Source organism: Pristis pectinata, chromosome 13 (genome assembly GCF_009764475.1).
Source record: "Pristis pectinata isolate sPriPec2 chromosome 13, sPriPec2.1.pri, whole genome shotgun sequence".
Classification (NCBI taxonomy): Eukaryota; Metazoa; Chordata; class Chondrichthyes; order Rhinopristiformes; family Pristidae; genus Pristis; species Pristis pectinata.
In genome coordinates, this window is record NC_067417.1 from 43,727,053 (window position 1) to 43,753,036 (window position 25,984).

General features: G+C 39.8%; 2 protein-coding genes across 3 annotated transcripts in view; one reads left to right on the forward strand and one right to left on the reverse strand.

Annotated features, from left to right (window-relative positions):
* kifc3 (kinesin family member C3) overlaps positions 1-20,582 on the forward strand; it is a 71,554-nt gene extending 50,972 nt beyond the window's left edge. The window contains exons 20-21 of one of the 2 annotated variants that reach the window (XR_007957332.1): positions 15,080-15,249; positions 20,258-20,582. The gene's annotated coding sequence lies outside the window, so the exon portion shown is untranslated. Of the gene's footprint in view, positions 1-1,641; positions 1,680-15,079; positions 15,250-20,257 lie in introns of those variants that run through there. The other variant, XR_007957333.1, reaches the window with a different exon arrangement.
* katnb1 (katanin p80 (WD repeat containing) subunit B 1) overlaps positions 1-25,984 on the reverse strand; it is a 44,988-nt gene that overhangs the window by 1,627 nt on the left and 17,377 nt on the right. The window contains exons 10-18 of the mRNA XM_052028060.1: positions 24,164-24,351; positions 19,396-19,529; positions 15,640-15,690; positions 15,060-15,136; positions 12,727-12,846; positions 9,606-9,752; positions 7,216-7,292; positions 4,877-4,951; positions 3,666-3,782 (exon numbers count right to left, since the gene is read on the reverse strand). Of these exons, the coding sequence (XP_051884020.1) occupies positions 3,666-3,782; positions 4,877-4,951; positions 7,216-7,292; positions 9,606-9,752; positions 12,727-12,846; positions 15,060-15,136; positions 15,640-15,690; positions 19,396-19,529; positions 24,164-24,351 (986 nt within the window). The remainder of the gene's footprint in view (positions 1-3,665; positions 3,783-4,876; positions 4,952-7,215; positions 7,293-9,605; positions 9,753-12,726; positions 12,847-15,059; positions 15,137-15,639; positions 15,691-19,395; positions 19,530-24,163; positions 24,352-25,984) is intronic.

Here is a 25,984-nt window from a genome sequence, read left to right on the forward strand (position 1 = left end):
ACTGCAATTTCAGTAATATCCAACTTTCATTTGCCCAAAACTCATCCATTCAAAAGGTAGAAAATTATAAATGAACATTCTCTATATTTTTGGGAAATAGTGCAAAATTTTGCACAATTTTTTTGTTAAGGTGCAGCTCTTTAGAAAAGGGAGATCTTTTCCTAATTTCTTTTGAACCTAGCTAATTACTGTATTCCAGATGTAAATCAGATGCCATTTGTAGCATTTTTTTTCAGTGGCTTAAATATATGCATTGATAAGAGACAAACTTGAACAATGAGTGCTAATTAAACCTTCGTCTGGACCATGTCCACTGGTAAGAAACCCATAGAGCAGTAAAGACAATGGAATTAATAACTAGATCAGAAATATGCAGGGCATACTTATTCAAAGCCAACCTCAACAAGCCCTGACAGGGACATTTCACCAATGGAACACTGGCCTGAAAAGTTCCCTTGGTAATCTGTGAAACAGGGAAGGACAGGTGTAAATCAAATTACAAAGCACTACAGAGTTAAGAGGTCCAAACTGCAGTTTCTAAAGTCAGGTGATGTTTGACATGGCTTGCAAAAATCTTCTGAAGTGAAACAAAGTGACAGAAATGCATGTGCAGATTACCAAGGGAACTTTTCACAAGAAAATGAAGCACAAGAAAGGTTTAAAGAAAAGGTATTCAGCCCTGAACACAACACCTGGTTCTCCAGCAGGGGCTGCTGAATGGCCACTCATTATGAACAAGTTACCAGTATTTAGAAGTTATGGAAAACAGTAACAAATAACAAAATATTGAGAATATTAAGCTAATCAGATAAGTAGTACCTGCAATTCAATTTGGCCCACAAGTTACCAAACTTAGAAAGTGAACATACAAGTCAAATGTGGTACAGGTTAGAATTATGAATCATCACAAATAGCTGGAAGATGTGGTGTTTTTAAACAATAACTGCACTTAACCTTAAGGATATGACAATTAACTCTTCTCCGGGTCTAAAAAGTGTACCTCAAGTTCCTTAATGATGTGAATTGTTACAGATTTTTTTTCTTAAATTTCCAAATTAAAAGGGTACCTTGAAAGATGAATTTATGGAGTGTGTCAGGGATTGTTTCTTAGAGCAGAATCTACCGGGGAACAGGCAGTTTTAGATTTGGTTGTTAGTAGCAATGTCAGATAAATTGGCTATGGGATAGGTCAGTGGCAAATATTTAAGCAGATAGCAGAAATTCATCCCGATTTAGGAAAAAAGGATCCCAGCAGAAAGATGAATCGTCTGCCGTTAACAAAGGAGGTGAAGGAAAATATTTAGAGGTTTGAACCAGTAATGAAACTAAAATGTTAATGAGGGAGAAAGTTGATGGAGGGGGGTACTGGCAAGTAGTATCAAAACAGCAAAGGCTTCTTTGGATTATTAAAAAAAGAAAGTGGGACGCCTTGAGAGAGGGGTTGGGGAATTAGCAAGAGGAAGCAAATAACAAGAAACAAAAATGGCTGAGAATTGAGTTCAATACTGGTGATAACTGATGGGCTAATTTCAAACAGTACAGATGTACTTCTGATGATTACTATCACAAGAGAAGGTATTGGCAAAACTAATAGGACCCAAGGCAGATAAGTCACCAGGTCCTGATGGCCTCTGCCCAAAGGTTTTAAAAGGATGCAGCTGCAGAAAGTGGAAACATTGGTTGAAGTTCCTTAAAACTCCAAGTTCCGGGGAGGTACCAGTGGATTGGAAAACCGCAAATACGACTCCATTGTTCAAGAAGAGAGGAAGACAGCAAGCAGGTAATTATGGGCCTGTTGACGATATCTATTGTTGGCAAGATGCTGGAGCCCATAATTGAGGAAGAAAACAGCTAGTCATTCTAGAGGAGAAGCTTAATGTATTCAAACTAAGTCAGCATGGTTTAATTAAAGATAAATATGTTTGACAAATTTGCTACAGTTCAAGGATATAACAAGCAAAGTTGATAGAGGAACCTACATAAACGTTTATACTTCCAGCAGGTATTGGACAAGGTGCCACAAAATGCAGATGCACAGGATAACAGCACAGTATTAGAGAAAGGATGTTAGCATGGATTGAAGATTGGTTATTGCATTGAAGACCAGTCAGAATAAATGTCTTTCTCAGGCTAAAAAGATGTAACTAGTGGCATACCCCAAGGATCAGTTCTTAGTCCTGGTTTATATCAATGATCAGAAAGAGGCCAGGGTAAGGCATCCAAGTTTGCTGATGACACAGAGGATATTTGGACTCTGCAAGAGGATACATACAGATTGAGAGAGTGGGCAAAAATTTCCCAAAAAGTGGGAAAATGTGATGCTATGCACTTCAGTAAGAGGGATCTGGGTTTTCTTGTGCACAAAGCATAAAATGTTAGGAGGCAAGTACAGCAAGTGGTTAATGGCATTTGATAAGGTCCTGCATGCTTGGTTAATCAACAAGGTTACAGCATATGAACCTGGGGCCAATATAAATGACATGGACTGGGAATTGGTTATTGGACAGAAAGCAGAATGGGAATAAGCAGACTGTCACTGGTGAGGTGCTCCAAGGATTGGAGTTTAGGCTCCAGCTGTTCACAATTGGTATCAACAATTTGGTTCAGGGGACCAAATATATTTCCAAGTTGGTTGATGATATTAAACTAAGTGGGATTATGAATATAGAGAAAAATGTAAAGAGGCTTCAAGGGGATGTGGCTAAGTTGTGTGAATGGGTGAAAGCATGGCAGGTGGAGTAGAATGTGGAAAAATGTGTGCATCCAAAACCTGAGTAAATAGCACGTTAGCCTTCTTTACAAGAGGATTTGAATATAGGAATCTGTCATTCCAAGTGTACAGAATCAGAATAGGCAGATCATGGAGAAATGTAGTAGACCAATGGGGTAGCTGGACTACAACATTCCACAACTATATGAATAGCAAATTTGAGAAAATTTACACACCAGGGAGTTTTTCCTGAGGGTGGAAAACACTGTTTGAGGGATATGAAGTGTGGAACTAAATAGTCCAAATCCTGTAGAGAAGGCCATATATGCAAAACCAATTTTAAAAAAATGCTGGAAACAGGTCAGGCAGCATCTGTGCAATGAGATAATTAATGCTTCAAAACACTACCGCTATTTCTATCTCCACAGATGCTGCCTGACCTGCTGACTATTTGCAGTATTTTTTTTCCCAAAATCAAATAGTTGTTTATGATAAAAAGTTACTACAGTTTATGTATTACAGGATTTGGAGAAATTCAGAGAATGATGACTGAGAAACACACTGGTTGAAGTGAAGGAAATTGGCAAGTGTAGACAGATGATTTAGCATCAGGCCCACCTTTCCCAAAAAGACAAGAAAATAATGTACAGTGTACCACTCAATGGTATCAATGCATATACTCTAACAATGATGTATTTATTTGCCAAAAGTCATCACCTCTCAGCTTATTAACATCTTCTCCCCCTCTCACCTGGTGTCACCCTATTCCCTGCTTGTGTACACTCCTCCCCCTCCCCCACCACCTTATTATTCTGGCTTCTGCCCTCTTCCTTTCCAGTCCTGAAGAAGGGTCTTGGCCCAAAATGTCAACTGTTTATTTTGCTCCAGATTCCAGCATCTGCAGAATTTGTCTCCATTATACATTAATCCATACTTTGTGTAAGCAGTCACTGACCTTTCTTCCCGTGTTATGTCCACTCCAATTGATGGTGGTGTAACCAGATTGTCTGCTATTAAGAGCCCAAATCGCTGCAGGATCAGCTTCAGAGAAGTACAGCCTGTCTGGACATAACTATGGACAGAAGAGTGAGCAGAGCTTGTATATACATAAAATGGAAAGATAGTTCATGCTTAGCTATTTTATCCAAAACAAAAATCCCAGAAGTGACTTTCTAGCTTTCTGAATGAAAGGGATATCTAATGTCCAATTACATCACGTTGTATCAGCATCATACACCCCACACATGTGAAAAGCTCAGGCAGAATAGACTGAAGTTTACTCTGCATCTTTTAATACAACTCGCACCCAATCTTTGATAAGTAACTCTAATGTACTAGTGATATCCATCCATCTCCACAGCTTGAGTTGCTAGGGTTCATTGACAAGAGAGGAATGAGATCATCCAAGTATACCTCACGAAGACTTTAAGGGAAAATTATCCATTTAAAATCAATATACTGCAGCTGCTGGAAATCCTTAGGACACAATCTATGCAATTCAATGAATTTTACCACTTGTTTTGTAACTAAATTTGCCAAAAAGAACCAGGAGTGAACAACTCAGCACTTGGGTATTGGCTCCAACACAGGTTTGAAAATTTCCAACCGGAAGACTCTCATAAATACCTTGAAGCAGCTTCACCGGATCATTCACTGGAACAGCAACTGTTGCTGTTTCCCATTTACCACTACCCTGCTAGGAAGCAAATGTACACATTTCCTTTCTAATTGATGAGCTTCTGCTCTGTTATTCTACTGCATTAACAAGTGATCTGCTGATATGGTTTGAAGATCCAATCTGGTTTTTACATATTTACAAGTAATTATAAACAAATCAACATATTGTGGCATGGTCTCTTTATTTGAGCAGCAAAAGTAAATCCTATCCAGCTTCAAACGAAGGGAAATCAATGAAAAACTTCCAAGATCACCCGTTGTACACAAATAAAACAGCTGCTCTACTTGGATCACTGAAAGCATGTTTACAATGACGTGACAGAAGTGACAGTTGAGAATCAAATACTCTGACAAATTGGTTCAACAGACCAGCAAGTGTGCAGCCATATTTTATGCTCGGAGCGGAGTGCAGATAAAACAAAGCACTTGTGCAATATTATGCCCATGTCACTACGCTCTATGTCCAATAAATAAATGAAAAATGCTGACCTCTCATACTTGCTCTGTAATAGCTTGTCAATCTGAGGAATGATCGAAGGACAAAGGTCCAGTTTCCACAAGGCCCTGAAATAAAAATGCAATAACTAGCTAGATGATGTAGTTGATGGCTCATTGGTACAAATCAATCTTTTACAGAGAACAAATTGTCATTTAATCCAAAATACTAATTTCATCCACCACCTCTCCCCAAACTCCATGATTCGCACTTTTGTCATAAGACCACTACACCCAACTGGACTGCTTCCCTCAGCAGGTTTCTCAGGAAAGTAGCGCCAATCCTGAAAAAGGGTCTTATTAAAAAACACCCACAGGAAATGCAGAGGCTTATAGCATGGCCAACCACTGGGGCCAATATTGGATCTTGAATAGCAACAAATATTAGATTTTAGTGAGTAGGTAGTCAGTTTCACATCTCACCCTGTAGCTATTTTCAGAGACTTCCAGAGTTTCAACTCTTTCCCTCCCATGGACGTGAAACATTTAGTTTTCTGAATTAAATCTACCTCAAGAATGGCAGAACTTGTTACAAGGCAAGATCATGGCTCCAGTAACTGATTAAGCAGATTTGGAGATTGATTGTCAGCATATGGATTTTTCTCTCTTTTTAAATTCATTTTCAGGATGTGTGTGCTGCTGGCTAGAAAGATCTATTGCCCATGTCTAATGCTCTCGCTGTTCGGGAAGGAGTTCCAGGGTGCAGAACCATCTATTTCCAAGTCAGGATGGTGTGTAATTTGGAGGGGCAGATGATGGTGTCCCCATGTGTTTTCTAGCCATTGTACTTCTTGCTGGCTTTGTGCTTTTCATCCAACATAATGCCAGATGACAGCAAGTTCTGAGATTTACTTGGAGGAACTAACAGCCAAGGGCTTGAAACACACATTATATGGCATCAACCAAGAATTACTCTTTTAAATCTCTTTAAGAATTGATGCCAAAGAGAGGAAAGAAAAAAATAAAATCAGTCAGGGAATACAAGATATAGCTTAAACAAATTCTGTCAAGTTTTCTGACGCATCTTTTAATACTGTTTCTGTTATGGAACAGTGTTTTAAAGATTGTTATAGCAACTACAATGTCCATTAACTCAATATTAATAGGCATAAGGTTGAGAGGTAAAGAAATAATGATCAATTAAGTCAATAATGATGCTAACTACAAAGAATGTTTGAAGTAGGATTACGTTTGAAGCCTATATATTGAAGGTCCGGGCTCCTGGTTGAAAGTGTTGAGTTTAAAATAAACAGATAACCAGAGATAAAACACAAATTGAATCTGCAAGGAATGTGCTAAAGACCCGTGATTCTCAAAACAGAAGGTTAATTACATCAACAAGGACTCTACTAATAAGAATGTTAATTGAAACAAGTAGATTAGGGACAAAAGATTAAGGGACACAGAACAGCAGAGGTTGTACATCTGTAGGTACACTGAAGTAAAGAAACATTGTGGTACAAGGGTAGAGGACAGGTTACGTGAAGGAATGTTTCAGGATGGGAGCAACAGAAAGGACTGGATTGAATTGGATTACAAATGGCAAGGGGTGAGATAACTCAAAGATCAAAGAGAAAGCATAAATACAATGACAGAGAGAAAAATCATGTACTTGTTCTGGCTCAGGACCAATTCCTTGTACCCACAGTCTTTTGATGAAACCAAATCCTAAAATACTTAATAGATTAAGCTACAATTAGCAAAAGACAAAAAGGATCCTGTAAAAGATGCAAGAATCTTGTTGTACTAGCTTGAATGTCTCCATCTTGTTTGCACCATCTGCAACTTGTGAATTATTAGTTGGACAACTACCACCTACCCAAACAGAAAATATCAATCAAGTAGTGGGTGATTCATGTGAAATTAGAGGTGGGCATTAAGTAATCAAAAAATACAATTAAATGACAATCCATTATTTCTGGAATAGAAGCAGGATCATATCATTCTGATCCTCAAGTCTGTTTTGCCATTCAATTAGATCATGTTGATCAGTGATGAATTCCCAGTTAGCTGCCTATGTGCCATTAATACCACCACCCCACTTCCCCCAACATCCATCACCCCAAATATCTTACCCAGCAGTACATCAGTCTGTTTTGAATTGTTCTGGCATTCACAACTTTGTTGGGAGACGAGAACTTAGATTTCCACTAATGAATGTTTAAAAATTATTTCCCAATTTCATTCTCAATTTGTCTCATAAAAAACGATTCATATTGAATAACTTTAATGGTATTTTTATGCTATCATGCTCGACTTGTTTAAAGATTTGTACATTGATGTTATTGAGAGGAAAAAGTACAAAGTGGATAGCCTTCTAAGCAGATACATACGGTTTAAGGTTAATAATGTTCAAAATGTCTACAATAACTGCCAAGTCATTCATGGTCACTGCCGAGTCTATGGAAGTCTGCAATAAGAGATCAGTGTTAGAATGTGCATCTGAAAACAGGTCAAAACATGCAGTTCTCTGGAATACCTCATGCTTGCAAGATCATATTGTTCTCAGCATTAGATTAGGATAGAAACAGCCTTGTGTTTGCTGAAGTAAAAAGCCTAAGGCAACATCAATCCAATTACAAACCAGAAATCAGTTTCAACCAGCCAAAGGGTGGAGCTCAAATCACAAGACAACCTTTCAATATGTGCTGCCATTACAAATGAAGATGATTCACAGAAAGAAAGATCTAGTTCCAAAGACAAGGTCTGCAAGTAATGAACTTGTATTGTGCCATCATTCTCATTTACCATGTATAATGATTCAGTCAGTGGGGTATTAGCCCAAACCGCCTCTGGAAATGATTTCATAGCTGACATTTTACACTACACTAGGTGAAGGTAACCTAACCTCCATAGAACAACGTACCTATCTCTTGCATCTCATCAAAATGCAGTCCAAGGTCTTTGTGGGTGTCAGTGACTGGGATTTCTGTTAATTCGCGTGTTACTTTTCCTGGATCTGGGTGTCATTGACAAAGCCAGCCACAAACCCATCTATAACTACCCTCAGGAAGGTGATGGTGAGCCGCCTTCTTGAACCACTGAAGTCCTTCTATTGCAGTGGGATAGGGCATTCTAACATTTTATCGGAAGCTCCAAGTTACTGGAGAGGATTCAGAGGGCCAAGATACATGTGCATTTGGAAAGACAGGGGTTGATTAGAGGCTGTTAGTATGGCTTTGTACATGGGAAATCATGTCTTAGGAACTTGATTGAGTTTCTTTTGATGATATGACCAAGAAAGTTAATGAGGACAGGGTGATAGATATGGTATATATGGACTTCAGTAAAGCCTTTGATAAGGTTCAACATGGTAGGTTGCTCTGGAAGGGTGGATTGCATGGAGTCCAGGGAGAGCTGGCTAAATGGATACACAGTTAGCTTGACAGAAGGAAGCAAATGATGATGGTGGAAGGTTGTTTCTCAGATTGGAGGCCCATGACTAGTGGTGTGCCTCAGGGGTCAGTGCTGGGCCTGTTGTTTGTCATCTATATCAATGACTTGGATAAGAATGTACAAGGCATGGTTAGTAAGTTTGCAGATGACAGTAAAATAGGTGGCACAGAGGACAATGAAGAAGGTTATCAAAAATTACAAGAGGACCTTGATCAATTTGAGTAAGCGAGCCAAGGAATGGCAAATGGAGTTTACTTTGGATAAGTGCAAGGTGTTGCATTTTGTGAACTCAAACCCAGGTAGGACTTTCAATGAACAGCAGGGCCCTGGGGAGTATTGTAGAAAAGAGGGACCTTGGAGTACCAGTACGTGGTTCCCTGAAAGTGGAGTCACAGGTAGTCAGGGTGGTAAAGAATGCTTTTGGCATGCTGGCCTTCATCAGTCAGGACATTTGACTATAAAAGTTGGGAGGTCATGGTGCAGTTGTACAGGACACTGGTGAGGCCGCACTTGGAGTATTGTGTTCAGTTTTGGTTGCCCTGCTACAGGAAAGATGTTATTAAACTGGAAAGAGTGCAGAAAAGATTTACAAAGATGTTGCCAGGACTTGAGGGACTGAGTTATAGGGAAAGGTTGGACAGACAAGGACTTCATTCCTTAGAGCGAGGGAGACAGAGGTGATCTTATAGAGGTGCATAAAGTCATGAGGAGCATAGAAAGGGTGAACGCACTCAGTCTTTTTCCCAGGGCTGGGGAATCAAGAACTCGTGGGCATAGGTTTAAGGTGATAGGGGAAAGATTTAATAGGAACTTGAGGGGCAACTTTTTTTTGACACACACACACACACAAAGGGAGGTATCTATGTGGAATGAGCTGCCAGTGGAAGTGGTTCAGGCAAGTGCGATAACAACTTTTAAAAGGGCAGTTAGACAGGTACATGGATTGGAAAGGTTTAGGTGGTTATGGGCTAAACACTAGCAAATGTTTGGATGGGTCTTTGTGGTTGGCATGGACCAATTGTGCTGAAGGGCCTGTTTCCATGCCGTATAATTCTATGACACTATATCAAAAATAAACTGATAAAATCTGTTGATATGAAGGTTAAGGACATATATCCATTATTTAGATGGCATTTGGTTCAAAGCTGCAGAATACAAATGACAATTAGCTGACAAATGAGAGAACTCAAATGTTGATCAATAACCACTGTACCGATGACCAATCTTACCAAACAGTTCAGTGGAATCAAGACGAGAAAGAGGGGCCTTCACCCAAACATATACATTATCTGATGTGTTAATTCCTGTCAAGATTCACTGCACTGACCTTGATATCTCCAGTGCTCCAGACGGCTCTCACAGTGTCTAAATTCTTGAATCGACTTTTTAATACAACACACATGGTATCATGTCCTTTCTGGATTTGGCTCACAGCATCTTCATCAGTCAAATCTGCCAATTTATTATTCTGGGACTGAAAAAAAAATATACAGTACAAATCAAAATATTGCAAAAAGCCATTAGGTTTGCCAAATTGACTCTAAATTATAAATAAGGAAGCATGAAAGAAAGGCCACTGAATATGAAAATGATTAAACAGTGGGTGAGAAAGAGACGTGCTGGGAAAACTTTGAACTGCCGAGTCATGGCATCCTTGGTCCCTGAAATACCAGTCACTGACATTTGCTGCTTCATAAGCACAAGACAATCATTTGGCAGTAATGTTTCAATACTAATCATATTGTGCCTGAAAAACTGATTTTCATTTTAAAAGATTTTAAAACTGATTTTCATTGTGAAGGGGAGGTCCTGTCTGACCAACCTATTGGAGTTTTTTGAAGAAATCACAGGTAGGGTGGATAAGGGAGAGGCGGTAGATGTTGTGTATTTAGACTTTCAAAAGGCCTTTGATAAGGTGCCTCACAAGAGACTGATTAATAAGATGAGAGGTCATGGAATTATGGGCAGGGTAGCAAAATGGGTGGAGAATTGGCTGGTTGGCAGGAAGCAAAGGGTGGAAATAAAAGGATCTCGTTCTGGTTGGTTACCGGTTACTAGTGGTGTGCCGCAAGGGTCGGTGTTGGGGCCTCTCCTTTTTACCTTGTACATCAATGATTTGGATGATGGAATAAATGGTTGTGTGGCTAAGTTTGCGGATGACACCAAGATAAGTGGAGGAGTAGGGAGCATAGAGGAAATAGAAAGAATGCAGAGGGACCTAGACAGTTTAGGAGAATGGGCAAGAAAATGGCAGATGAGATTCAATGTTGAGAAATGTGCAGTTGTACACTTTGGAAGTAGAAATAAGCGGGTAGATTATTATCTAGAAGGAGAGAAGATTGATAGTGCGGTAGTACAAAGGGACTTGGGGGTACTTATACAAGATACCTTAAAAGTTAACCACCAGGTTGGATCGGTGGTTAAGAAAGCGAATGCTATGTTGGCATTCATCTCGAGAGGTATAGTGTATAAAAGTAAGGAAGTGTTGATGAGGCTCTACGGGGCGCTAGTGAGGCCTCATTTGGAATACTGTGCGCAGTTTTGGGCCCCGCATCTTAGGAAGGATGTGCTGACGTTGGAGAGGGTTCAGAGGAGATTTACGAGAATGATTCCAGGAATGAAAGGGCTTAAGTACGATGAGCGTTTGTCGGCTCTTGGACTGTACTCGCTGGAGTACAGAAGGATGAGAGGGGACCTCGTAGCGACATTTAAAATGTTGACAGGTAAGGATAGAGTAGATGTGGCTAGGCTGTTTCCCTTGGTGGGCGTGTCCAGGACCAGAGGGCACAATCTTAGAATTAGAGGGTACAGTTTCAAGACAGAGATGAGGAGAAGTTTCTTTACCCAGAGGGTGGTGAAATTGTGGAACTCCTTGCCACGCACAGCAGTGGAGGCCAGATCAGTGGGGGTGTTCAAGGAGGAGATAGACAGATATCTAAATAGTCAGGGTATCAAGGGATATGGGGATAAGGCTGGCAAATGGGATTAGAATAGTTTTTTTTTTCTCTCTCTTTTTTTCCCACCCCATTTCTTTTTCCCTTTTCCTTGGAGCAGACTCGATGGGCCGAATGGCCTGCTTCTGCTCCCTTATCTTGTGATCTTGTGAGATGGCTAGAAGACTAAAAATGCCTTCAAGAAGTCCACAGTCAGAGTCCCTCATAAAAGGCCATAAGATAAGATTAAAGCTAAAGCCCATGGACTGGAGGTAAGGGTCCAGCAAGGAAAATGATCAGCAAGAGACTGCAGATGGTGGAATATGGAGCAAAAAACAAGCTGCTGGAGGAACTCAGCAGGTCAGGTAGCATCTGTGGAGGGAAATGGATAGCTGACTGGCTATCTCCCCTCTTTCAGTCCAGATGAAGGGTTTTGACCCGAAATATCAACTGCCCATTTCCCTCCACAGATGCTGCCTGGCCTGCTGAGTTTTTCCAACAGCTCATTTTGAGCAAAAGACAAGGTAGGAATAACAGGCAGGTATTTGGGGAAAGTATTGAAAATCTTTCACTACATTTATTAAATCAACCCAGACGGCGGGGGGAGGAATGGTAAACCCTGTATCCAGGTTTGCTGGTGATATAGAAAGGTGGCACTGCAATTAGGTGAAAGAGGTATTGATAAAGTTAATGAGTAAAACTTCTGGAAGATGGATTTTGACATGAACAAGAAGAGGACCCAACTAAGGAAAAAGATCATTTCTTTATTCATGAAAATCTGGAGGCAAAGAACATCCAGAGATATGCATGTCCACAGCTGTAGGTCAATAAAATGTCACAAAAGGTTGCTGAGTGCAATAAAAAACTTTTAATGGAATGATGGCCTTTTGTATCTAGTGGATTAGTGTACAAGATGGTGAAACAGTTTTGTTTCAACCATGACTAGATCACACCTCAGGAAGGATATCTTGGACTTGATTCTGATTAGGATCCTAGATCTGAAACAATAACTCTGGGTGCAGAAGAAATTTACCAGAATGCCACCTGGATTCAATGAGTAAATTATGAGAGAGAACACAAACTAAGTCTGTATTCTCTGGAATTTAGAAAATTAAGTCCTGATTGGATCAAAATTTTCAAGATATTAAGGGCTCTAACAGCACAAGGAAAGAAGTTATATCCACAAGCAGAGTTTGGGATTAGGGCAAGTTTAAAACTAAAGGAAGGCCATGTGTACAAGAAATAAGGAAACACTTGTACAGGTAGAACGATAGGTCTTTCATTTCTTCTATTAAGAAGAATTGATGCTAGTTACATCACAGATCCACCATGTTTATTCAATTGTAATCTGCACCAGCACCTCTGGTTCTCTTTCCACCGCTAACCTGCCTAGCGATGAGAAAGCAAGAATTTATACAGAACAGAAGTAGAAAATGAGAATTCAAACACTGTATCCCATCAGGTGCCACAGTTGTGGAGAAAATAAGTTACCTGAAGGACAAATAACCCACTTACTGGGAGAAAATCTGCTGCCTTCAGTCCGATGGGCTCATTTTTGGCAATTGGAATTATCGGTGCTTCAGGCCGGTTGTTGGGGGTGGAAGCTGCTGTTGGAGGAAAGTTCAGCTGATCTGGCTGAAAAAGAACATGTTCAATAGTCTAAAGACCTCCACATCATTCCTCACATCATAAATTACTTATTACAGAAGCAGGAAGGTCACAGGTTAAACAGTACTTAAATCAGCCACAACATAGATGAACCCAATGAAATAAAGACATCAAAATAGCTGCAGAAGTCTAGAAAAGACTTTTTGCAATAGCAAACTATGTTTTAGATTGACATTAAAAGAAAACTCAATTAAAAAGATATTTTCAGGATAAAAAAATGTCAGAGACTGATTAACTGACCTAGTGATATTCTCACCACGACTGCAGCAAGTATGTTTGCAATGCTGCCAGACCTGAAAATCAATGCAAATTTTGATGGGCTCTGCTTCTTTCCTGAAATTTGATCCAACTTGTACATAAACACAATGTTGATCAGCTGAAATTGACCCACTTGTTGACCGGTGTCATGTAGTTCTATTGCGCTAACCATAATAAAGGACATACACACATCACTAAACATTTCACAAAATACTGCCCCAAAAATTAAAGTCCTCTTTAGACACATTCAATCCACTTACTCAAAATATCTAACCATAATGCTTTTCACCTAAAAATATTTGAACTTCAATATCGAAAAGACCCAGAAAAGGGTTATGTCATGTTTGTTACTCTGTGGGTCAAAATTTTAAAAGGCCTCAACCATGGTGGTGCAGCCTGTCCACTCCACTACCCAATCTAAAACAGCATTCCCTTATAACAAAAACACATCTCCAAATTCCAATGTCAACTTTCTTTCTTTACAATTACACATTTAATTTGTCTAATTACAGCAATGTGTCTGTAAGAAAGGCCAAATCCAACCCCCAATGAGCATCCCTTAATTCATACTGCAATTGGTTCTTCCTTTCATGAATACTTTGAGGAATTTTAAAAAAATAACAAATTACTCTTTATTCAGAAAATACAGGACAGCACAGTGAAGGGCCAGCTCTGAAGAGATTTATTATCAAGTTGTTCAATAAAAAATTCTTCACTGTGTGTTTCACACCAAGGTTTTCTGATAATAATACTCCTGATTAATTAAACAAAGTTATGTCTGGAATTTGAGAAGACTTGCTTTCGAGAAATCCTATAAACCACTTGCTCATCGAATGTGACCGACAAAAAGACATCAGGAACTCATTAATTGCCACAATCAAATCAAAGCTGTAGCAATACAATGTCAATGGGTTCACAGTGCAGTCAACACAATATGAATAAAGGCTGCTATCAAAGGATTGCCCTGAAGATTACAAGACATCCTATAGGACTGATATACTCCTGGAACATAAGGGATAGGTCAGGAATAGGGAAAATTGCACCTCTCGCTTGTTCTGCCATTCACCTCCTTAAATCTATTTACCCACCTAATACCCTGCATTTTCCAATTTCCTCTGGGGTCCAAAAACCATCAAACTCAGGCATATATCTGATGGAATGAGGGGACAAAATCTCAAGAAATGGAGACCTATGTCTTTACCCAGAGGACTGTGAACCTTTGGAATTCTCTGCTCCAGGAGCTGTGAGCACTCAGTTGATCAGTATATTCATAGCTGAGATCAATACATATTTGAACTCTAGAGCAATGAAGGCATACAAGGGTCGAGCAGGAAAGTAGATGAGAAATCAAGGATCAGCCATGATCTTACTGAATGGTAAAGTATGTGCATGGCATACCTGTTTTTTAAATTATAACAAATTTTAAACCCAAAATCCTCTGGCGCATTTTGGCTAGAACACTGTAACTGAGGACCCCAAAGCAGGCGGAGTGACAAATCCTGGACATCTGACCTCCAAGACCCTAAATCGATGGCTACTGTCAAACTGGGCATGAGAGTGAAAATCATGTTGATTTTTAAATGGTGTCAATAACCAAAGAAAACAAATGTGACTAAAATGTTGGGATTGTTTTAAACAAAAAAAAGGTATCAGTCACGAGCCAATTTTACATGCACAAGCAGATGACTGGGATTCCATTAACTCTAACCAATTCAGTGGATTAATGAGTCAAATAGTGCAGTGTTAATCCAACCACAATAGGAGATGCAAAATTCAGTACTTGATTTGTTCTGCAAAAAAATATGTATATTGCTGGGTTCTTACATTCTGTACATGTACCAGATTTGAGCTGTCCAATGCATAACCTAGTAGAAGCTGTTTAGTGATTTATGATAAAAGGTCTTTCAAATTGCATTACTGACCTGTAATCTTTTTACTGCAGGAGAGTGCATCTCTGTTGGAGGAGTCACTTTCTCAGATTCCTTCACTGAAATGGTATCTATGCAAAAATCCATCAAAGCATGAACAAAACATACACAAAGACTAGCAATGAAGAGCATTAAATAAAGTCCGTTGACCACAAATTAAACAATATATGTATCTGCAGACAAGGTAATTACCATAACAAATTGACATTTGTAGATCTTTGGTTATTTAGTATCCTCCTAGAATAAAGAAACTGGAAAAATACAGTTTAAAGAAATAAATGGCAAAAGTAGTTCAATCTTTTCACTGAAAGGGTGAGAGAAAAATATTACTTTATAAAATTTCAAAAATCAGCTTCATATGGTTAAACATCAATAACAAAAGAACAGAAACAAGGACAACCTGAATGGGAACAAAACCTTGTAGTTAAGATAAATTATGTAGTAAACTGCCACCTAGTGTGCAAAGAGAAACATGTTCAACACATTCACAGAAAATAGCACAATGATTAACAAGGATATAACTTTGCCCAAAGCCAAAACAAAAGATGACACACACCTCCCAAAAGAGACTTACCATCTTCTGGTGGAGCAGGGAATGGATCAGATCGCCGAGGTGGAGTTCGAGCTGTCAGAAAAACACCAATAAGGCAACAATATTTCACAATATACTTTTCTACTTAAAATAACTGCTTATATTCTCTTTAAAAAAGGATTAATAATTATCATATTAAAAGGTTTTCAAATATAATTTGGTACAACTGTGTGCCCTTAAGTTTGTTATTGCAACTGCACAATATTTTGAGGTCAAATAACTCTGGGTTTTTCATGCAGCAATCTACTGGTAAGTGCACAGATTCAATGCACAGATTCAATAATGCAAGCACAATTCAGAAGTTTCTTGATACAATTAAGCTCGTTTTCACTGCAATTATTGATGACAAGCACATGGCTACCATATAAGATATCTTTATTAGTCACATGTGCATCGAAACACACAGTGCATCTTTTGTGTAGAGTGTTCTGGGGGCAGCCCGCAAGTGTTGCCACTCTTCCGGCGCCAACATAGCACACTCACAACTTCCTAACCCGTACGTCTTTGGAATGTGGGAGGAAACCGGAGCACCTGGAGGAAACCCACACAGACACGGGGAGAATGTACAAACTCCTTACAGACAACAGCTAGAATTGAACCCGGGTTGCTGGCACTGTAAAGCATTACACTAACCACTACACTACCGTGCCTGCCCGTACGGTAGAGATAGGGATGATTAGAACATAGAACAGGCACTTCAGCACAATGTCTGTGCCAACCATGATGGCAAATTAATTTCATCTGCCTGCATGTGATCCATATCCTTTCATTCCCTACATGTTCATGTGCCTGTCCAAATGCCTCTTATCTGCTTCCACCCACCACCTCCCCGGCAGCACATTCCAGGCACCTACCACTCTCTGTGCAAAAAACTCACCCTACACAGCTTCATTTACGATTAGAGGATTGTGTTCTTTATCATCGATTTCAACTGCAGTGCAGTTTAAACAATTATCCAGTAAACCTTACCAAAAGATATTCATTAAAAAATGTCAGAAATAAGAGTGCTTGCCACTTTCAAGAGACGATCTATCTTCAACATACACGATTCAAATATTCCAATTTCAAAGAAACTGACAAATTAATAAAAATATTTATCAAATATCATTTGATTTTAATTACATCATAAGCAGAGTAACCTTTAGCAGGGGACATTTCAGCAATCATTTCCATAAAGGACACTTTCTACAAATACTCAATCTAGAAATAGTAGTTATTCACCAAAATGCTTCTAACAACTCCATAAAATCTTTTGTATTTTAAACATGATCAACACAGTGTAAAAGGCTTGGACAGACTGAAATGCATCCAAAAAAGCTTCCTTTATCAATATATAGGAGGGAGCTACTAGAGAGGGTGCAACACTGGACTTCCTCTTGGGAAATGAGGTAGTGCAAGTTGCTGAAGTGTCTGTTGGAGAACACTTTAGGTCCAGTGATCATAATTCTATTAGTTTTAAAACAGCTATAGAGAAGGGTACAACCAGTTCACAGGTTAAGGTCCTGAACTGGGGCAGAGCAAACTTTGGAGCCATTAGGCAGGTTCTTGCAGTGGTTGAATGAGCGAGATTGTTTGCAGGGAAAGGCGTGTCCGCCCAGAAGGAGGCCTTTAAAAGTGTGGTGTCAAGAGTTCAGGGCCTGCCTGTTCCTGTTAGGGTGAAGGGCAAGGCTGGCAGGTTTCAGGAATCCTGGTTGACGAGAGGTATTGAAGCTCTGATTATAAGAAAAAAAAGAGGGAGGCATACACTAAGCACAAACAATTGGAAACTAGTGAATCTTTTGATGACTGTGAGAAGCGTAGAAGTGCAATTAAGAGAGAAGTTAGGAGGGCAAAAAGAGAATACGCGAAGGATTGGGCAGGCAAAGCGAGGCAAAATTCCAAGATATTCTATAGGTATATTAAGAGTAAAAGGGTGGCTAGGGAGAGAAAAGGTCCCCTTAAAGATCAGCATGGCCATCTGTGTGTGGAACCAAAGGAAATGGGTGAGATTTTTAATGAATATTTCTCTTCAGTTTTAACTGTGGAGAAAACGATGGAAGCTAAGGAAGTGGGGAAAAATGAGCGGTGTTGTCTTGGACCGCATACGAGTTAGCAGAGAGGTGGTTTTGGAGGCTTGAAATTGCATTAAAGTGGATTAAATTCCCAGCGCCTAACCTAGTGTTTTCTTGGACCCTGTGGGAAGCTAGAGAAGAAATTGCAGAGGCCCTTGCAGAGATTTTTGCTTCATCTCTGGCCACAGGCAAGGTTCCAGAGACTGGAGAGTAGCTAATGTGGTATCATTGTTTAAAAAGGGTAGCACAAACAAGCCAGAAAACTACAAGCTGGTGAGTCTGACATGGGTGGTGGTTAAATTGCTGGAGGGGATTCTGAGAGACAGAACCTACCAACATCTGGAGAGACAAGGTCTGATTCAGGACAGCTAGCACGGCTTTGTGCGTGGGAAGTCATGTCTGACAAATCTCTTGGGAGTTTTTCCAGGATGTAACCAAGAGGGTAGATGAGGGTAGGGCAGTGGATGTTGTCTTTATAGACTTTAGCAAGGCCTTTGACAGGATCCCTCATATCAGGCTAGTCTGGAACTTAGATCGCATGGGATCTAGGGTGAGATAACGGATTGGATTCATAATTGGCTCAGTGGTAGGTATCAAAGGGTGATGGTCAAGGGTTGTTTCTCAGACTGGAGGCCTGTGTCTAGTGGTATGCCACAGGGCTCGGTGCTGGGACCTTTGTTGTTTTGTAATTTATATAATTGATTTTGATGCGAATGTGCAAGGCATGGTTAGTAAGTTTGCAGATGATACTAAAATAGGTGGTGATGTAGGCCATGTAGATGGTTATGAAAAATTACAGGGGGATCTTGATCAGCTAGGTATGTGGGCTGAGGACTGGCAAATGGCCTTCAATCCAGATAAGTGTGAGGGATTGCATTTTGGGAGATCAAACCAGGGTAGGACTTGTACAGTGAATGGTAGGGCCCTGGAACAGAGGAACCTAGGAATCCAAGTGCATAGTTCACTGAAAGTGGTGTCACAGGTTGATAGGGTGGCGAAGGTGTTTAAGCATGCTGGCCTTCATCAATCAGGGAACTGAGGATGGTGAAGGTGTTTAGCATGCTGGCCTTCATCAATCAGGGAACTGAGGATAAGAGTTGGGAAGTTATGCTGTAGTTATACAAGACATTGGTGAGGTTGTGCTTGGAGTATTGTGTATAGTTTTGTTCATCCTGTTGCAAGAAAGATGTTATTAAACGAGAAAAAGAGTGCAGAAAAGATTTACCAGGATGTTGCCTGGACTTGGGGACCCGAGTTACAAGGAGAGGTTGCGTAGACTAGAACTTTATTCCCTGGAACGTAGGAGATTGAAGGGTGACCTGACAGAGATCGTGAGGGGCACAGACAGGGTGAAAGCAGAGTCTTTTTTTCCAGGGAGATGTTACTAGAAACAAGAGAGCATGGGTTTAAGATCAAAGACAAGAGATTTAAAAGGGATATCAGGGGCAGCTTCTTCACGCAAGAGTGTTGCGTATTTGGAATGAGCTGCCAGAAATAGTGGTTGAGGCGGGCACATTAGCAACATTTAAAAGTCATCTAGATAAGTACATGGATAGGAGAGGTTGAGTGCTACAGGCCAAACGGGACCACCTCACTGGACAACACAGCGGGCCTGGACGAGTTGGGCCGAAGGGCCTGTTTCCATGCTGTATGACTGCAAAAATACAAAGAAAAACATTTTGCTGACCAATGGCATTTTGTGGCTGAAAGATCTCCTTATATTCCTCTGGGTTTCGGATCTCTGCAGTCGACTCCTTGTCATCCTTCTCCTCCTCTGCACTGGGGTTTCTTCCTTCATTCTCTGGCTCTTCTTTCACTTTGCTGCCAAGACAAAACAATTTGCATTTTGAAAGAGTAAAGCAGAATAGCTAGAGTAGATCATCTATCAATCAGCTTCATCCACAACATATGGTGCACTCAATGTGAAAGAAAACCCTTCAAAGTAGTTCACAGGAGCAACGCAAGTAAAATCCAATGCTGAGCCATGGAAGACAAACATGGCAAAAGCTCAGTCAAAGAGACAGTTTTAAGGAGGGAAAGCAGACTTGGGTTGAAATTCTGCAGTTAGGTTTTGGCAGAAGTTATGGCCATCAAGAATGGAGATTAATTTAGGTATGAGCAAGCAAGCAAATCTGTAGCAGCAGAGACACCTCAAAGGAGCTTCCAGGCGGGAATATGTCAGATAAACAGAGGAATTTCCTCATTCTGATTTCCTCGATATTTTTGGTGGAAATATCAAATCATCCAACCGGACAAGTGTCTGGAAAATTAGATACAGCGAAGAGGTGGAGGCAGGGTAGTGCTAAATGTTACCAGAATGCCTTAACTTCATCCAAAAGCACAGAGTTAATATATTGATGTTGTAGATCCAACCAGAAAATTTTATAAAGTAATTGCAGATAGGCTATTCCAAAGCAATGGGACTGAATTGTCCACATAAACCAGAAAGCATAAGGTCCAAAACATAAGTTTCATTAATGACCTTTCCATTGTAAGGACAGGAATAGGGATGTTCGTTGACGATTACACAATGTTCCATTTTATCCCAGGTGAAGCAGCCCACAGCTACATACAGCAAGACTTGGACAACATTCAAGCATGGAGTGATAAATGGCAAGTAACATTTGTGGCACAGAAGAGGCAGATAATAACTTCAGTAGGAGAGAGCCCAACCACCTACCCCTGACCTTCCCACTGACATGACAGCATTGCACAGGGGATAGTTCCACCCAGCCCAAACGTGCCACTCCACCATCTGCAATGACAACTCAGTCCCTGAAGTCAGCTGCTGAGCAGTGTACAGAACAGTCTTCTCCCTGACAATTACAAGCCTGGCCACCAGGAATGTTTTGACAGTCTACTTGGCCATATGCCAGCTTCTACCCCACTGTGATAAGACTATTGAACAGTTCCCTTATACAATGAGATGGACTATGACCTCAAGATCTACCTTGTTGTGACCTTCCACCTTATTGCACTGCATTTTCTCTGTAGCTGTGACACTTTACTCTGTACTGTTATTTTTTTACCTGTACTACATCAATGCACTCTGTACTAACTTGATGTAACTGCACTGTGTAATGAATTGACCTGTAAGATCGGTTTGTAAGACAAGTTTTTCCAATGTACCTCCGTACAAGTGACAATAATAAACCAATACCAATGACCAGCCTTCAAAGCTGTTAATGGATTTGATTGCTCCAGTCTTACAAGCATTTAAAATTAATTAAAAACACTATTTAAAAAACTTTAAAATGTTTAAGGTACTGCAAACCTTTAAAAACAATTCAATACATTTAACTTAATTAGTTCAAAATAATGGCATTTTACCCAAAAGTAACTTGCCTCTTCGTAGCAGTTTTCTTCACCGAAATGAATGGATTTCCAATACAAATGTTGGGAAACTGCAGAAGTGGGTACTCCACTTTTGAATAGACTTTCCTATGAACATCCCCCAGAAAAGTATTGAACACAAGAAAAGCGGAGCAGAAGTGGACCTTTCAAGTTTACCCCATCATTCAATACGCTCATGGCTGATCTATGCTGGCTTCAACTCCTCTACTGTGCCATTCCTCCACACCTCTCTATTCCTTGATCTATCAAGTACTTATCCACCTCCACTTTGCTTCTAATGATCCAGCTTCCACCACCAGAACTACTTTTGAATTGTCATTAGTCCTTTCTGCAATAAATTTGTCCTCCAGGGCTGTACCAAGTGATCCCACAACCTGCATTTCCGACACAGTCATGAATGGGTGCACAAGCTAATGGGAGATTTAAAAACACGACTGCCCACAATAACAAAGCCCAGCAAGAAAGTGCAAAGTGCTGAATCATCTTTGGATGTACAAGTAGACAATTTATCTCCACTTCTTAGCAAAAGGAGTCAGTTTACAAGCAACTCCATTGACTCCAGTGTTGAAGAAATGCACTGGATAATGCAAAGCCTACAATCCTGATAAATATCCTGACCGTATGGATTACAGAGCTAGCTGCTGCATCTGTACAACCACAGATTTTTTTATTAAAAAAAGGGTATCATCAGATTAGTATAGGAAAGTGGCGCAAGAGTAAAAGATCAAGATGATCTTACTGAATGATGCAATAGCCTACTCTTGTTTCTGTTTCTGTGATCTCATATTCTAGTTAGCCAAACCAGTACAGCAATGATATGACACCAGCTCAACGTCACGAAGCAGCATGTCTTGACCACCAAAAAAGATCAAATCCATTCTAATCGGACTACTTTCTGCCAGAGATAATGGAAGGTGTCATCTGAACTGCTATACAAGGAGACATACCCAATAATAACCTGCTCACCTGGTTCCAGCAGAACTATTTAGAGCTTTAGTCCAAACGAAAATATTAAACCACATGGTTCCCTAACCAATCAACAAGATTATGCATGATCCTCTATTTCAAGTTCACCTGTCCACTGTGTCCAAAAATATTGACTTTAGTCTTGAATATATTTGCAGCATCTATAGCTTCTTAAGGTAGAGAATTCCGTACATTTAAAGCTCTGAGTAAAGAATCTTTTCATCTTACTCAAATAGCCAATCCCTGATCCGGAGACTATTTACCAGTTCCAAGTTCTCCAGCCTAAGGAAATAGGCTCTCAGCATCCACACCGTCAACCCTCTCAGACTCTTGGATGTCTCAAGGAGATCCCATCTTATTCCAATAAACTTCAGGGAGAATAGGCCAATCTTCAATCTCATCTCAATGAACAAGCCTCTCATCCCCAGGGCAATATTCTAGTCCAAAACTATCTCCAGTTGCCTCATGAATGACATTCCATCAATCATTTGGTCATTAGCCTGGAAATTTACCGCAGATTTCAGTGCTCAGCTTCTCAGATAACAAAACACACCCTGTCTACCTGCAGATGACCTAGTAAACAATCAGACTTGGGCTGAAGAGTGGCAAGTATCAAGTACCATTCATGGTTCATAAGTACCAGGCAATGATCATCATCTACAAGAATTTATCCATATCCCATTTACATTAAATAGCATTCCGATCATCAAATCCCCCAGAATCAACACCATTTTAGGGGCAGGAGGTTAAGTATCTGGTCAGTGTTTATCTGAGAAAGCCACATAAATACTGGGTCTACAACAAGTCAGAGACTGGGAATTCTGTAACGAGTGATTCACTTCTCAGCTCTTCGCAGCCTATCTACCAACTACAAGGCATGTCCAAGTGTGATGAAAACATCAGTGACAGCATCTTGCCTGGATCGATATTGCTCCAACAATATTCAAACAACTCAAGATCATCCAGGACAAAGGACTGCACTCGATTGGAACTCCATCCACAATCTTAAACCCCTCTCACTTCACCAATGGACTACAAGTTCAGTATGTATCTACAAAATACACTGAGAAGCTCACAAGGCTTCTTCAACAACACCGCCAAAACTGCAGCTTCTACTATACAGGAAGACATCCAGTGCAAGAGCATTGGAGCACTATCACTTACAAGTTTGTCTCTAATTCGTATACCATTAATCTAATGGCAGTGTGAGAGTACATTCACTATGAGGACTATAATGGATCAAGCAGCAACTCACCACTACCACCTCAACGGCAATCAGAAAAAATTAAATGGTACCCTTGCCAGTGATGCCCATTTGCCTTTGTGAATTTAAAAATATAGTTTATTGATTTAATTTATTCTATATTTTACTGTTGCTGATGACCAGTTCTAACACTAAGGTCGGGAACTTTAGTACAGAAAGAAAAGGCCTTTATTTTAATGGAGGGCTATGAGGCTGTGGCTTCATGGGTAACACCGTTTATGTTAATGATTAAAACAGGTTAAAGAATGATTCAAATAAATGGTTGAAGAGAATAGGACATGAAAATAGGACAGGTACAAGAAATTAAATACTCCTGTTCATGTAGGAATAAACAGAAACACTCCCTTATTGGGCTAAATTAGCTTGCTCTATGCTGCAATTTCCATAGCACATAACTTCTCCAAATGAAACTTTTCAGGATAGTTGTTACTATCTATATAGATACACCAAAGTAATATAAAAAGACACAGAGAAATGTTCTAGGGTGCTGAAGAAATGCAATTCCAAGAGAATTGGCCAGAGGAGTGTTCAAATCAATTCGAAATGAGCCACGTTGTAACCTGATTCTGTAATTTGGCTTGAGCCAAGAAAAAAAAGACAATTACGAGGATGAGAACTTAAGATAAAACAGCTTCTAAAGTGCTTAGTCCTTGCAAAAGGATAGGTGTTGTGAAGAGAGTAGAAAAAAATATTCACGAAAGTGCTCTTTTTGATCACGGACCTTGGACAAATTTAAACCAATGCCATTACAGAAACAGCAAATAAACTAATAAAGAAAAACAAAAAGGACATGCTTAGAGTTGAACAGCATAGATGAAGGGATTTGGAGATCTGGCCTCTCCTTGGATTAACAATACAGAAGTTACTTTACCTTTGAGGTCTGTTGCACGTGGTTAGAGGTCGCTCATAGTTGCGTCTCAGTGCAGCTCCTTTCATCGCTGGTAGATTGAAGAGCTTTTCATCTTCAACTGTGCCCTGGACAATTGAACCAGTCTTCTTTACTCTGTTCAGATCCACCACAAATGTTGAGACTGTCACCTGACTGAATGAAGCTCCAATCTATTATGTAAACAAATCACAATGATATGAAACAGCAATTGAGGTAAATAGTAAAGAATGCTTACCTTTCACAATAAAGATGACGGCAGATGCTCAGGCAAAGTTATTTCTGGCCCTAAGCTTGTAATGTGCAATCTATATACAAAAAAAATCCACCCAATCATTTAAAAAAAAGCTACCTAACAATGATTTATTTCCATGTACAACCTAAAATACCTTTACCAAGAAGATGATGATCCACCATATTGAGTCAGATCTCAGCTGAATCCATAAAACAAGACAATTCAGAGCTTCAAGCTAGAATACAGATCACCCATTTACAATATTACACAAATAGGAAGCACAAGAGACAGCAGGCAGCTCCAAAGAACAAGAGCACAGTTTAATTCCATTTCTGATGATTCAACTGCAAAAGTGTTGGCAGGACACTAATAAGTTTTCAACTTTAATCTTTGGCACAATGTCTGCTCATGATCCACATTTCTATAGTGCCATCACCAAAATTATTCCTCCAAATCATTAAGATTCATGTAGATACCCTATTGCAAATCATACCCGCTCTCTCTTAATGGAGTTACCAGAAGTTACAATCAACATAGGACATCATTCTCACTTTGCAGCCTACTGCAAAATCTTTGCTGCCAGGTTTACTCAAATCAGCAGGGGAGCTTTCTTGTTAATCACTTAATCATGAGCAACAGGTGTGATGTCAGAAACTCACATCAAATGAATTGTGCAGCAATTACGAGCTGCCTTGGGATGGAAATGGCCTCATTGCACAAGATGTGAAAGCTCAGTTCTGTGACTGTGGCCTTTAGGAAGTGCAACACTGCAACAGGTACAGTGATAACCTACATTTATCTCATGAACAGGATGAAATGGGACAAAGGAATAAGAGGAAAACCAACATTTCCAAATGCAACAGAAAAATAACTGACACCACGAATGAATTCTGTTCGAGATTACTTATTAAGCTGCACAATCCTTGCTTTTCTCCTTACAATGACACCCCGATTCTATAAATAAAAACTTCCACACCCGACCAACCTGACCCCAGCAATTTTATAAATGGAGATCATCAAGATTGAAACAAACTTCATCCAATGATTAATTTCTATTCACAACTCATTTAATTGCAGTCTAAAGCATCTTTGAACCCTTTGCAACATCAATACTGCTTTTTATAAGCATTGTGATCTGGAAGATTATTATTTATAAATCTCCACCTTATGAACCTCACATGTCTTAGTGGTTTGCAGAGTGAATTATTCTGGAACTCAGGTAAATAAGTACAATTGAACACAGCTGCCATTTATCAAACAAAGTATCAGAGCAACAAGATGAATGAACAGTGAATTTATGTTAAGTGACCTTAGTAAAGGGGAAGAATCTTGGACAGGACATTAGGAAATTTCCCCAATAGATCTTAAAGGGAAAAGGATACCATGGGTCTGACAAGCATGTGCTACACAGAAATAGAAAAAGAAAATGCTGGAAATGCTCAGGTCAGGCATCAGTGAAGAGATAAACAGTTAATTTTTCAAAACAATAACCTTCCATTAGAAATTGATCAAAGTTTACCTACTTGAAATTTAAGATATTCCCTCTCGATTGATGATGCCTTGATGACAAT